The sequence below is a fragment of the Melopsittacus undulatus genome, chromosome 3, assembly GCF_012275295.1.
Source record: "Melopsittacus undulatus isolate bMelUnd1 chromosome 3, bMelUnd1.mat.Z, whole genome shotgun sequence".
NCBI lineage: Eukaryota > Metazoa > Chordata > Aves > Psittaciformes > Psittaculidae > Melopsittacus > Melopsittacus undulatus.
Window position 1 is genome coordinate 109,278,540 of NC_047529.1, and position 14,172 is coordinate 109,292,711.

The following is a 14,172-nucleotide window of genomic DNA, read 5'->3' on the forward strand; positions in this document are numbered from 1 at the left end:
GTGCAAGGAAGACAGCTATAGAAACCACTGACAGCCTACGAGACACAAAAGTGATTTAAGGTAAATATTGAAATTGGTAAGACAAAGGGGATCCTTTACCAGTACATCACTAGAATCACTGTAAGAAATGGCAGGGCAAGAGACATTTCCCCACACTTACTGCAACCCCAATGCAAGACCTTAAAGGGGAAGGGAAGGATTAAAGTTGAGTGCACTTATGGGGATCTTTTTACATCACTGAATGCCCGATCAGCTCTTTCCAAAGTTAACTCCTAACCTATAAAAAAAAAAAAAGGATTTTTGCGAGGTCAGTAAGCCATAGAATCACAGACTGCTTTGTGTAGGAAGGGACCTTAAAAGCTCATTTAATTCCAAGCCCCTGCCACAGACAGGGACACCTTCCACCAGACCACGTTGCCTTGAACACTGCCAGGGATGGGGCAGCCACAGCTTCTCTGGGCACCCTGTGCCAGTGCATCAGCACTCTCACAGGCAAGAATTTCTTCCTAAGGTCTCATCTCAGTCTCCCCTCTGTCAGGTTAAAGCCATTCCCCTTGTCCTGTCCCTACATTCCCTTGTCAAAAGTCCCTCTTCACATTTCTTGGCAGGCCGTTTAGGCACTGGAAGCCGCTGTAAGGTCTTCCCTGATCCTTCTCTTCTCCAGGCTGCATAAGTCCAACTCGGGAACCTTCTGGAGTAAAAACTGCTCCTTTGCCTCACTCCACCCACTGCATTACCCTTACCAGAAACACTGAAAGAATAAACAAAGAATTACCAAATTACTCCTCTGGGGGAAAAAAAAAAAAAGTTAAACATGCACACATATGTGAATATTTTTACAATAAAAGTCACTAAAAAAGTAATTTCTTATTTAATTTAAACCCCAAAGATTAAGCCTTTTACAGAGACTCTTACTAACAGAAATTTCATCTACATGGAGAGACTGCCAGCAAAGTTTGGAGAAACTGATAGAGAAGATTGTTGTTTCCACATACATGAAAAATACCTGATGGGGAAGAGGAAGAGGCATACCTTGAGAGGAAAGGTATCACTTACCTGTATTAATAAAAAAGGCATTGGGTTTCTTTTGTTCCATTTTAATTTTTGTTCATTTTTTTAAACTAAACTACAAATTCAACACAAGCAGGATTTGGGGGTACCAAGTTCTCAAATCTTGTTATTCTGATCTACCCCTCTTTGCCCCTTTCTTAAACCATATTTCAATTTCATATACTAGAGGTATTAAAATTCCTTTTTGGTAATATATTCAGTCACTTCTGCAGTAATGAAGAATTTGGGGGAAGACGAAATATAACCCAGAAATCTTACAAAAGAAAACTTCATGAGGCTCAAGCAGTTCCCCCAACCTCCATAATGCACACACAACATTTCTATTACTGAAAAATACAGCCTTTCTGGCAACAGGATCCTACACACAAATCTTAAGAAAAAATCATAATGAATTTTTAACATACAGGATATACACATCCTTTTAATGACTACATCTACATCAAAACAACACAAAGACACTAAAACAGAACATTTCTTCAGTTTTTCTTACCATTTAAAACTTGCTCATGTTGAAAGCAGTAATTATTTCTACCACTCAAGTGACAAAACCAGTTGAATATTTCTGCCCTCCCCAACCATTACAGTACTACTTCAACAGACTATCTGTTTGCCAACAGTGGTTGTCCAGAGGAATGCTGGAGTCCAATGCTGCTGCTAAGGAAGGTGGCACCCAAACTATATTTAGTCTGAAATCACTGTGCCAAACTCACCAGGATTTCAGCCTGTTCAGTGTTTGAGCTACTGTTCCTGACTTCACACAACTGCTTAACTTTTCTAAATCTTACACACAAGAAATATTACATCAGCAGCTCCTAGTGCTCTTTAAGATCTTGGCCATTAAGGTGACTGAAATAAATGAAACAAACTATGCAGTCAGTCTGCTAGGATTTATCCAGGAGCACAGTAACGAATCCACTCTTGCAGCACCAGTGAATGGTAGGTATTGCTTGATAGGCCTTTCAAACAGGTAAAAATCTGTTGGTTTTTTTTTTTTTTCATACACCACCTTCTTTCAACTTCCACTGTGTTTTATCAGCATAAGAGCAACTCACAGCAGAGTACATACTCAGATCTCCAGTTTCTTGGAAAACTTGTCCACAAAGACACAGGCTAAAAAATTAGGTGAATGTTGAAACAGATCTTAAACTAGACTATCACATACCAATATTAAAATTGTCTAATAAAATTTGGTTTAACATTCATTTTCTCTTCTTCTTTCCTCCCACATTTTTACATTTCATTGAGTCATGGAATGATTTGGGTTGGAAAAGACCTAAAAGCCTATCTAGTTCCAACGCCCTGCAACAGGCAGGGACACCTTCCACTAGACTGGATTGCTCCAAGCCTTTTCCAGCCTGGCCTTGAACACTGACAGGGATGGGGCCATTAAGTTAATCTTTAACTTAACACTTCCTTTATACTCACTTTTTTATTTTCAGCCTATATATTTTGGAAGCTATAGCTAACATCTGTACTAAAGCAAAAAGCCCTTAAGAGATAATGTGTTTATTTCAACATTAGCCTGACCAATATTTTCCTTTAAGATTACATATTAATGTTATTTTGTCTTTAACTGAGATCAAAATACATTCACCTTTCTGATATTTAATACGCACGTTAACACTTAAAGTCGGCTGCCCAAATGTTACTTAGACAAAATAGGAAATCCAGCATCACATCAACATGGACTTTATTTGAGAACAGAGCTGCATTAGACACCCACTGAACCTGTTCAGGTGTGCCTTTTACAGTTACTTAAACCTTTTAAATTAAAGTAAAATTTGACAAGAGCAAGCATCCACACTGATGCTGTCAAGCATATCAGCAGATTGCTGATCACAAGCTACTGATCAAGAAGCAGCTGCTGCTAAATTCCACAAGATACAAAAGGGTCTAAACTCATTATCAAGGGGCACCCAAAATCATTCAGGTATTACCCATTATCACAATCACAGCCATTCTTCTTCTAATCATACAGACAGCAAGAGTAGCCCAAAGCACTTCTCTCCTGCCTTCCCATTGATGCTTAGCTAGCCAAACGCCTGCACAACTTGCGTTGAGGGAGGTTCTCTAAACAACCATCTGCATCACATCCCTTACATACTCAATTACTATATAGCTTTGTAGAGACTTAAAAACAGAATCAGAGAGGAAGCACCAAATGGATGTGAATAAAACAATTCCCCTGTGCTGGAAAAAGCACTACTCATTTTTATATACTGCAATCACCCTTAGACCTTCAGTCTTGCAGCTTCCGAGGTCGCAAAGGATGGAGCTCAACTGTCCCTGCTCTTGACTTGGGCAGCTGCTGTCAGTACAGGTCAAAATGGAGTGAAATTCCAGAGTAAACTCTGGTTTACTTTGAGTAATTGATGCTCAGTGACTGCTGAAGAAGGTGAAGGGACAGAACCTTTCTCCCAAAAGAGATGGTCAGTGATCTTGCTATCTTCAGAGAAAGGTGAAGTGTCACATCTTGCTATAGACTAACATAACAACCATCTAAACAAAGTTATTATCCTTCCTCCTTTAAGACAGCAACAACTTAAGGAAATAGCAACCAGTAATTTGAAGAGCTACTACACACAATTTAAACTGATGACCCAATAGCATTTGGGTCATCTCTCTGGTTTCTTGCTTTCCTAATAGTCAGAAAAATGCTTATTTGGCCACAAAGCAGCCATTTTCATAGAATCATAGACTGGTTTGGGTAGGAAGGGACCTTAACTATCATCAAGTTCCAACCCCCTGCCATGGGCAGAGGCAACTTCCACTAGATAAGGTTGATCAAAGCCCTGTCCATCCTGGCCTTGAACACTTTCAGGGATGGGGCAGCCGCAGCATCTCTGGACAGCCTGTGTCAGTGTCTCACCACTCTCACAGTAAGGAACTTCCCAATATCTAATTTAAATATATGCTATTTCAGTTTAAATCCATTAAACCTTGATCTCTCACTACATGCTGTTGTAAAAAGTCCTTCTCCACATTTCTTGTAGCCCCCCTTCAGGTAGTGGAAGCTGCTCTACTATCTCCCCAGAGATCTTCTTCAGGCTGAAGAAGCCCAACTCCCTCAGCCTCTCTTCACAGGAGAGGTGCTCTAGCCCTCTGAGCATCTTCATGCCCTCCTCCGGACTCCAACAGGAGCTGCCCTCTGCTCTTAGAATAATTACTAAAACCATAAGCTTTCCTATGTTTCTGCAGCATTAAGTTTTCACAAAAGGTATGCTGACAAACTTTCACAACTATTTATTTCTCAAAGGACTACAGCAAATCTGCACCAAACCTATGTCTGAAGGAATCTGAACTTCAAGAAAGAAAAAAGTCACACTTTTCCACTCACTTTCCCAAGTACAAGAGGCTTGGGGAAGTGCAAATTGCCCCCAATACCTCCTAAATATTCACTGGCCAAATAGGAATGAAACGTGGGGAAGAAGCTTTATTTATTTGTCATATACACACATGATCAGTAGTGCAGCAATTAATTAACAAGATTCAGCTGTGGGAGAAGGGGAAGTGAGGTAGACTCAAGAGGCAGTTCTGAGTTTCTCTTTGGAAACCTCAGAAATTCAGCAAGACACCAAAACAAGGCAGCAATATCCAACTACTGAAAAGTACTTTTCCATATGCATTCAAGAAGTATTTTAGATTTTTAATACCTATTGATGAACCAGACTGAATAGCTATGTATTTACTGTCACAAAAATCAAATTGCAAATAAGAACTAAGCACTAAAAAGGAAATCAATTGTTTTACCTTCCACATCTTTTCAGATCAAATTCAAGTGCCATTTGTGGTCAACAGGAATCTTCCAGCTGGCTGGGATTTCAGTGTGCTTTGAATCAGAACATCCAGAAGCATTACAGCAGGGTTAGAATGATTTTAACTACCAAGCATCTCCTGGAAGAACTCAAAGTAAAACCCACTTATATGTAGATATTGTGAAATAAATTACTTACTTGTGGTGTTTTAAAATGCACTAATGAAGCTTTCATTAAGTTCTGCTGCAGAAAAACACACCTGGCAATTGCAACATCTGACTGATTTTCAGGGTAGCATCTTTGTAGTAATCCTTCCTTCAACAAGGTATAGACTCAAACAAGCAACAATACAGGAAACTGTGGTGAAGTCCTCATCTTGCTGTTGTAGAGATACACCCAAACTAGCTTGGGGACAGAAACTGCATTATTGTTTTAGCCAAGGCACTCCAGCAGGTCTAACAATCCATGTGCAGAAGGGAGTGCCTTGAAAGAGTGTAATGAAAGAGGGTCAAGCTAACTCAAATTACCTTCCATTTGCCACAGGCTAAGGGCATACACATGAACAATTACTGTGAATCAGATACCACAGATCAGCTGACATATGGTAACCTGTCATCCCACAATAATCAGTCCAAATACAAAGATAGCTTGAAATTTAGACTGGCTGTACAGCTGAAACTCATTCCTATCCAGAAATCAAGAAGACTAAGCCCTCCAACCTTTACTTCTAGATGTGTAAGCTGAAAACGAGGCAACAGAAGGGAACTCACAAATCAAAGCTCTTAAGGTAAACAGGCTGTTTCCAAATACTACAAACCAGGACTACCAAAAGGAAATAGCTACTGTAACATGACCTATTAATGCTAACTAGTCCTTTGGTATAAAGGCATGCATGAAGCATGACCATGAGACTGCAAAATCAGCTCTTCTGCTGGTCTGGACAGTGGTTATTTAAAACAAGTATAATAATTCCAAGTATGGCTCTTGGTTTTTCTTTGTAATGGCAATTCACAGTAAAGCAAAACCCAAGGTTTTTCTTCTAAATCTCATTCCCAGGCATACTTATTTCTTTATGCTGTGTTTGGGAGCTAAAAACTAAGGAGTTATCTGGAATATAAGGAGGTCTATACTTTCAGTGACTTACAGATAGAACAACCTACATATACTTTCACTGTTCACCCCCACTATCTTCCCTGCCCAACAGCAGAATCTGATAAAATGTTTAACTCTTAAAATCAATTTTCACTAATAATTACAAAACCCAACATCAAACAACCAACCCTCATCCAAACACCTACCTATGCTCAACAAAGTCTAGCAGGACAAAAACTGAGCAAAAACTTTATACAATTTCTAATGACAACTAGACTGGCACTTACCTGGTAGAGCTGAATCAGGTTTTTGGAACACAAAGCCGGTTGCACAAGATGATAAACACTATTATTATTTTGACATTGGAACACTAGTAATATCTGACATGCACTGGAACAATATATCCATAGCCTTCTGCAGAATAAACTAAGCAGATTTAAGAAAATACAGCTGCTTAACAGAAACAAACCTAGGAGCCCCAGCAACATTTCTAGGCTTCAGTTCCAGCTTCTAGAAAAAAGCAGTGCCTGAGCTCTCACATTTAAGACATCAGGAGGGACCCAGCAAACCTGGCAACCAAGTGGAAACTGCAGGTTTCTGTTACAACAAACAGCAGGATTCATTGTACGTATCATAGCACATCTAGTAGAACAGAGCCACGGCAACATTTTGTGAGCTCCTCTCAAATGGACAGGAGCATTGCGAGTCACTGTGCAAGGCTTCAGCCTCATGCAACAGCTAAGCTGATCTAAGGGTTATCTGCAAGGACAAGCAGTCCCACTTCCACTCCCTGCTGTGTACCTGATGACCACCTCCTTACACACTCACTAAACTCTGCAGTTTACTAGTTCAAAGCACTAAACAAGCAAGATTCAGATCACTTTAGAAGCTCAGTTTCCCTGGTGATCTGCTTCAGGGAGTTACAAGGCTGCGGATAAGAACATGGGGCTAGAGGCAGAAATAATGGGATGACCCCTTCCTCTACCAGCCAGGCTCTAAAATTACTTGTCAAAATACAACTGAAGGAAGTATCTCAGAGGACAGCATAAAAAATAGTCCCCAAAAGCCTCCTAGAAGAACCACATGGTTTGCAAGTGGTCTTTTGTTGCCTGTCTGAGTCCTCCCAGCTTCTACATATGGATGAACAACATCTTAGAAACAAGCAGCAGTATAACCAGCAAACCTTAGTTATTGAGAAGAACCACAGTAACCACTGTGTGAGCTTTCTTTTAAGAAGTATTCTGGATTCAGAGATTTTAATCACGTCAAAAGAAGTCCACTACACTTTCCAGTAGGAAGTACAATTTAAAATAGTAGAAGGTAACTCTAGCATATCATCTTTACTTTAGAACCTACATCTAGATCTCACTCTCCTCACAAGAATTTAAGTCCTTTTTTTAAAGTAAAAATCTATCATAAAAGCAGAATTTTTATAGATGTTTTGTAATTTAACTGCATGTTTTAGTTTGCTTTCTTTCCCCCTGCTCATTTAATCAAACATCCCAGGCTATATACAGATATTATAACTTAATACCATGAACAATAATAAAAAAATGACTCAGACTGTATACAGATACTATAGCTTAACATCATGAACAATGATAAAAAAAAATCACCAAGTATGTTTCCCCTCCTATTCAAGTGCTAAACAGAGAAACACCACATCAGCAAGAAACAAACAGAAGCACTTAACAACCAGAAAACACTAGTGGATTAGGAAACGACAAAGTCAACTGAACAAACCTTTCATTTTCTCAATTCCTGTTAGTTCAGTCATGTTTTCCTCTCGTTTTTGCTTTTATTGTCTACAGATTGCCCAGGTCTGATTTACTTTTCCAACACTATCTGTTTATAATACATAAGGCTAAACCCATTTAATCAGCACATCTAGATATCTTAGAGAACCACACTACCTCCTCTCCCTAACAAACCAAATGCTTCACAGCCACAAGCTGCAAGGGGAAATTTAAGGGCTGCCACAGGTGACCCACATTTCAATACACCTGCATACTCGTTCCCCTTCTAGAAGGAACCCAGTCTGGAGGATTGGCCAAATGAGTTGTGCCAGCCCCTGTGATGATCCCACTATGTGTGTGTACAGAATCATTGTGCTGGACACATACACATGCACACAGCAGTCGCTCTGCACAGGCACTGCCAATTCAGTACTTGCCAGCCACACCAGATTTACCATGCTGGTGAGGAAACTGCCGATGTAAAGCAAGCTGCACAAGCCTGACATTCCCAGGCAGCTGATGGGCTGACAAAGCATTCACAGAGCTCCAATCCTATGTGTAGACATTAAATCTTGCATACCCAGCGCACATAATGTTTATTATGCTTAATGCCCTGCACACCTGCAGTAAAAGCCTGACACACGTTGGGCAGCCTCAGTCTACCTGTGATCTTTCCAGGAAGCACCTGAGCAGGAGAGGGGCATAACCTTCTGTGTATATATATATATATATATGTATGTATATATATATCAAACAGATCCATCAGACAGATGTATGAGGCTTCATTACCTCTCTCCTTAAACCATTGGGCTCAAAGTTTTTTTTTAACACATTAACTGAATTAAAAAATAAAAAATATTTGGTACTTCTGGAAAACCAAGTCTTATGAATTACCAAAATATACTAAAACTATGGGCAATGAACATTACTGTGTGTAGCAAGAATAAATACACTTGATTTTGATCTCTCCAAATCAAAGAGAAAGCTTTAGCATAAATTTAGGCAGTTATTCTACATGAAGGACAACAGAAATACGTGGACACTCTTTTGTACTCATGATGTGGAATCCAGCTCTGATCAATAGAAGTTGTTCTTGAAGTACCAAGTTTATAGATTTTGAACTTTTATCTGTAAGGCAGACTTTGGAAACTTTTCATTACAGAAACAGAGATTACACATCTGTATGTAAATATATCTCTTCCCAACCCTGGACTCTCTATTAAGTAATACAGAAAAGCCTGAATTGTATTTCTTTCCACCTGGAACAACTGATGCCTGACTTTTTGACTTCTTGCCATAAGGGATGATCCTATAAAAACTGAAACCAATTTAGTTATTTTGATGCAAGTCTGGGCATTTGCTTCAGAATAAGAGTTGTTTAATTCAGTTACTGTTACAGCCCAACATATGCCAATATAAGCATTTTGTTGCGTATAATAAAAATAAATATAATCATGCACATGCTTACACACATGTACTTGAAATAGCGCCAAATAAAGACTCTTTAACTTTTCTGAGATATTTATCTCCACATTACAAAATTCAAGCCTTGTGAGCAAGGAATCTACTTGAGCTTAGTTTCTACATGTTTTTGTCTTACACAGCCTAACCTACTCTTTCTCTCAGTACTTGGAGCCCTCTACAGACAAATGACTAATTCAATTACCTTGTGTGCTGACAGGCCAGCTGGTCTCTGCTTCTTGGCATGGATAGAGAGTGTAAGTTAGAAATGTCTTTCTCTCATTGTCTTCTTTCTATGCCCTGCCAATAATTTCCACAAAACTTAAAAATTTCACACCCCTTTGTCAAATGGGGTTGAAATGAGCTAGCAAGTTCAGAGGCTGCAGAGTGACAGACAGTGCAAGTCTTGTTTTCTTTGGAAGACAGACTAGGGGGGAAAAACAGACTTGCAAGGTAGGTTTCTATGTATGTATTAAATATGCTCCAACTCCAAAAGTATTGACCCAGCTTAACCCAATCTAAACTGGAGCTGCCAGTCCCACCACACCCACAGGCATTCAGTGTTATCCCTCCCATTATAACCGGCACTTGTCCAAAAATCAACCTGGGAAAAAAAAAAAAAGGCAAGCAGTTAGTGTTTGGCACAGGCAGCTCGGGAGCCAGTTCCCTGCCTTGTCACATGGACACCACATAAAAGGAACACACAGGATTGTGACAAACGCAGCTGCCATGGTGCTATACATTCGGTACTTAACACTACACAGGATCCCATCCTAAAAGCACTTAATACTGGACATAAAGTGCAGAACCTCATTAGTAGCATATCCAGTAATGTTCTGATGTTAAAAAGCAGCACACAGGCACTTATGTAGTTCTTATTTTGAGAACAGGAACAAGAAAAAATAAAATCGTGTGTGACAGCTCTGAGGTTGCCAGTTTTAGCTGCACTCTGGACAGGATTTTTATTTATTTATTTATTTGAATAACTGCCTAACCTTGTCTTCTTCCTAAAGCCGCAGCCAAACCTGGATGCTCAAGGGGAAAAATAAAATAGCACTATAAGCAAACACAGGAATATTTAAACACAGACATCATGCAGTCCAGATTTCTTTTGGGTAGACCATTGTCCCAGAGAAAATGAAAGGACCCATCTATTCTGCAACCTCCATGCAGAATTCCAAAACCACAGAATAAACCACTGTCAACCCCACTGGTGACTGGGGAGAGATCAGGAGGGAGAAGGTAAAACAGAAATGGCATAGTGTAGCAAGAGTGGCTAATTTAGATGGAGGGAGGTGTGAACAGCAGAACATAAGGCAAAACATCTTGGGAAGTATATCCCGATGACATCTCATCTTGCCTGTACAACACAGTGAGTTTGAGAGAGAAAAATTTGTTATCTGCAATCACAGGGACACAATCACTGTTTATCAATGTATAATATAGATACCATGATTATACATTCATGAGATCTTCTCATACTACATATGTAAAATACATTAAAATCAGAATTGCTTGACAGTATAAACCACAGCTTTTTATGCTTAAAACCCTTATAAGGAATACTTAAGCCCTTTCATGACTTTTATAAAATCATTTTTTTCCTAGTGATCTATTTATTAATAACAGGACTCATAACTCAATTTTTACCCAGTGGTGAAAACATAACAGCTGTTACACAGTTGCAAAACACTGTATTTATGCAGCATTAAATAATAAATAAACCTCAAGACCTAGTACACCTTTTACTAAGCAATCTACTTCCATGATATGAAACAACAAGAAGTTCCAAAGATTAACTATGTTCTACATTATCAATTCCATTCAATGACATCTGTACTTACAAGTGCTATGCCGTAATATGGAGGAAAGAAATTAATAATAAATAATATTTTTTCTTCATTTAATCACAGCTGCACTCACATCATCTAGTAACTTTTTTTTTTAACAGATTTAAATCTGAGTTTAATTGAAACCATTTCCTAGTAACTTACACTGCATTTTTGTGCAGCCTTATTTTAAGATGACCTACATTGCTTGGGAATAAAGGTGAAAAAAGTCACCACTGACTTGTGTGGTACAGTCTAATCCTAATATATTGGCTTATAATTTAGTAGCATTATTCATCATCCTTTACAGTAACAGCCCTGCACAAAGCACTCAAAGTCACAGGCAAAACTGGCATTAGTTTCCAGATGTAGTGGATCAGATCTTGGAAGTTCTGAGCCAGGAATAGGAACTGCACTAGAGACACCCCAAATGCAGATGTAATGCTAATGACAAAAGATCCTCATGCTGTTTGATACGTTTCTGAGCAAGTCAGACCTAATGCAACTGACCTTCAAAACGCAAGAAAAAACATCCATAATTCCTGCAATCTGTGGAGCTTGATTTTGTAATAATATTTTGTCACCGTCGAGTGGTAGATGGCAATGATCAGTGTAAAAATATCATAAAATTAGGTGAATATAGAGTTCCACAAAGCACCAGAATAACACAAATAAACTGCAGCCTCATATTTTAAGAGAGAAAAAAAAAGTTTCTGTCTGTATCTTTAGCAAATTAGTAACATATGAACAGCTTGAGACAAGCCATCCAATGTAAAACTGAATAATCATAGCATTTTATCCATAAGCACACCTTTCCGGATGCCTTTTAGAAGTTATATTTTCATCTGTTTAAAAGTAAACTGGGGGGTTGAAAAGAGTGCCTATATTCTGTATATGGAACACTGATGATGAAAATCCTCAGTGCATGTCATTGAGAGGGAGAAGTTCTTTTGGGGTTTTATTTTTGTTGTGGGTTTTGGTGTGTTGGTTTTGTTTTTTTTTAATTTAATTTTTAAATGTCAATATACCAGAGAAGTCATTTTAATTATATAATTACTGAAGATTTTGGAAGGTTTACACAAGACCCATAATTGGGCATAAGACATCACATCCTCTGGTTATATACACAGCAATCTGGTCTGGGTAACATTCTTTGCTCTGACCAATGGAGGGGGGGGAAGGAAGAGGAGGGAGGGGACCGGGGGGGGGGAAGGAATGGAGAATTAAAAATACTTTCTCAGATTAAATTTTCTTTACTTCATTCGCTGAAAATGTTTTGATGGCTTAAAACGCACTAAAACGTTTGTCACGATGCATCTCCGTAGTTAAAATACCTCATTCTCGATGTGATATCCTAGATACTCAAACAAAAGACATTCAGATGACAATGAAGGCGGGTTTTTTGTTCCTTTTCTTTTTTTGTTTAATTTTAAAAAGACATTTGTACACCTTAAAACTGCACCACAGATCAGTCTCCTTCATCATGCCAGAGTTGTGACAGCGAATGCATGAAAAATTAAAATCCAATCCACCAGATAAGACATGCAAAATGTCTCCTCCAATCCCACCCCCATCTCGCCTTCAAAAAAAAAAGAAAAAAGCCAGCCCTGTACAAGAGGGAGCACACGCACATCGCACCCCCGAGAGCCATCGGAGCCAGGGCTGAGGGGCCGCCAGCCTCTGCATACCACCCCCCCGTACCCCAGCACTGGCAACCCGGGCTCCATTCGGGGAGAGATCACACCTCGCCGCTTCCTCATCCCCTCAGACAATGGTGCTTTTCCCCCATTAGCTCCGAATTGTCAACATTTTTACGCTAGGCCCCAGCCCCACCGGCGCGGGCGGACCCGGCGGGCCGCGCTGAGGCGCCGGGGGCCGCAGCCCCCAGCTCCGTTCAGGCCGCCCCGGGGCCGCGGCGAGGGGAGACGGGGGTGGTTGCTGAGGTAAATAAATGGCCGATCAGCCGTGGCCCAAGCCCCCCCGCCGGGTGCTGTAACCGAAGCCCGGGCGCTGAACTGCGCAGCAAACATTGCGCGGCGCGGCGGGCCGCGGGGCCCGGCGAGACCCGGGCCGCCGCCCCCGGACACCATTTCGCCGACGGCAGTGAGGAAGGTGCCGGCGCAGGCTGCAGCCCCCTCCCCAGCCCGCAGACCCACGGGCGCCGCTCCCCCCTCGCCTTCTCTCCCCACCGCGGGCCTCGGGGCCCAGCTTGCCGCTCCCCGCAGGGAGGCACCGGCTGACTTCCCCGCAGCCCCCGGGGACGGGGCGGGGAGTTCGGGAAGGGTGGGGGGCGTTCGCCCCTTTCCGCTCCCGAGGGGGCCGGTGGCGATCGGCTCCCTCCCTCCCTCCCCAGCGGGCGTGGGAGCAGGGACAGGGAAGGGGCCGAGCCCCCGCCTCCCTCCCGCTCGGCGGCAGGGCCCGGCGGCCCCGAATCGGGGCAGAGCCCAAGCCAAACAAAGCGCGGCCTGAGCGGGAGCCAGGGGGTGAAGCAGCCTGGGCTTTTCCTGCCAGTGCCCGGCCGGGCGCGGCGGGGCCCCGCGCCGCCAGCAGACCCCGCGCAGGCCCCCGCTCGGCGCGGCGGCGCCTGGCTTACCCCGATCCCCGGCGGCGGCGGCGGCGTTGTTCCTCTCCTGCTGCTGCTGCACCGGGCGCGGCCTGGACACTCGCCTGGGTCTCCTGTTGGCGGCTCGGACCGAGTTCATTTGCCGACTCGTGTGGGTGGCGGGAGGGGAGGGGGGGAATCCTCCGGCAACCGGTGCCTCGTCGGGGACAGGGGGGAAAGGAGGAAGCCCCGGGGCGGACGCCTCACAGCAGCGGGCAGCAGGGAAGGAGGGGGGGGAGTCTCCAGGCGCGGGTCCCGCCGCTGCCGCCTCCTCGCCGGCTCACTCGAGAGGCAGAGGAGCCGCCGGCCGCTGGCTCTCCCGAGCGCTGGCTGTGGGGCACGATCGCGCCGCGGCCCCCGTCCCCAGCCCCCCCGAAAATCCCTCTCTTAAAGGAGCCCCGTGGTCCTGCCCGTCTCAAGCCCGTCGCTGCTCCGTGGCAGGAGGAGCCATTGACACTGCCAGAGACACACACTCACAGGGAGGCAGCCGCTGGTGGCCGCACTCCGCCAATCACCGCTTCCCACACAGCCAGCCCGCGGTTGAGCTACCAATCCCCGCGCCGCTTCTATAAGGAGCGGGGTGGGGAGGGGCGGGCGAGCGGCGCGGCGCGGGGTGGGGTGGCGGA

General features: G+C 42.9%; 1 protein-coding gene across 2 annotated transcripts in view; it reads right to left on the reverse strand.

Annotated features, from left to right (window-relative positions):
- FBXO11 (F-box protein 11) overlaps window positions 1–14,023 on the reverse strand; it is a 77,426-nt gene extending 63,403 nt beyond the window's left edge. For both annotated transcript variants that reach the window (XM_034061209.1, XM_034061208.1), the window contains exon 1: window positions 13,538–14,023. In XM_034061209.1, the coding sequence (XP_033917100.1) occupies window positions 13,538–13,646 (109 nt within the window). In that variant the 5' untranslated portion in view covers window positions 13,647–14,023. The remainder of the gene's footprint in view (window positions 1–13,537) is intronic.
- Window positions 14,024–14,172: the final 149 nt, after the last annotated feature.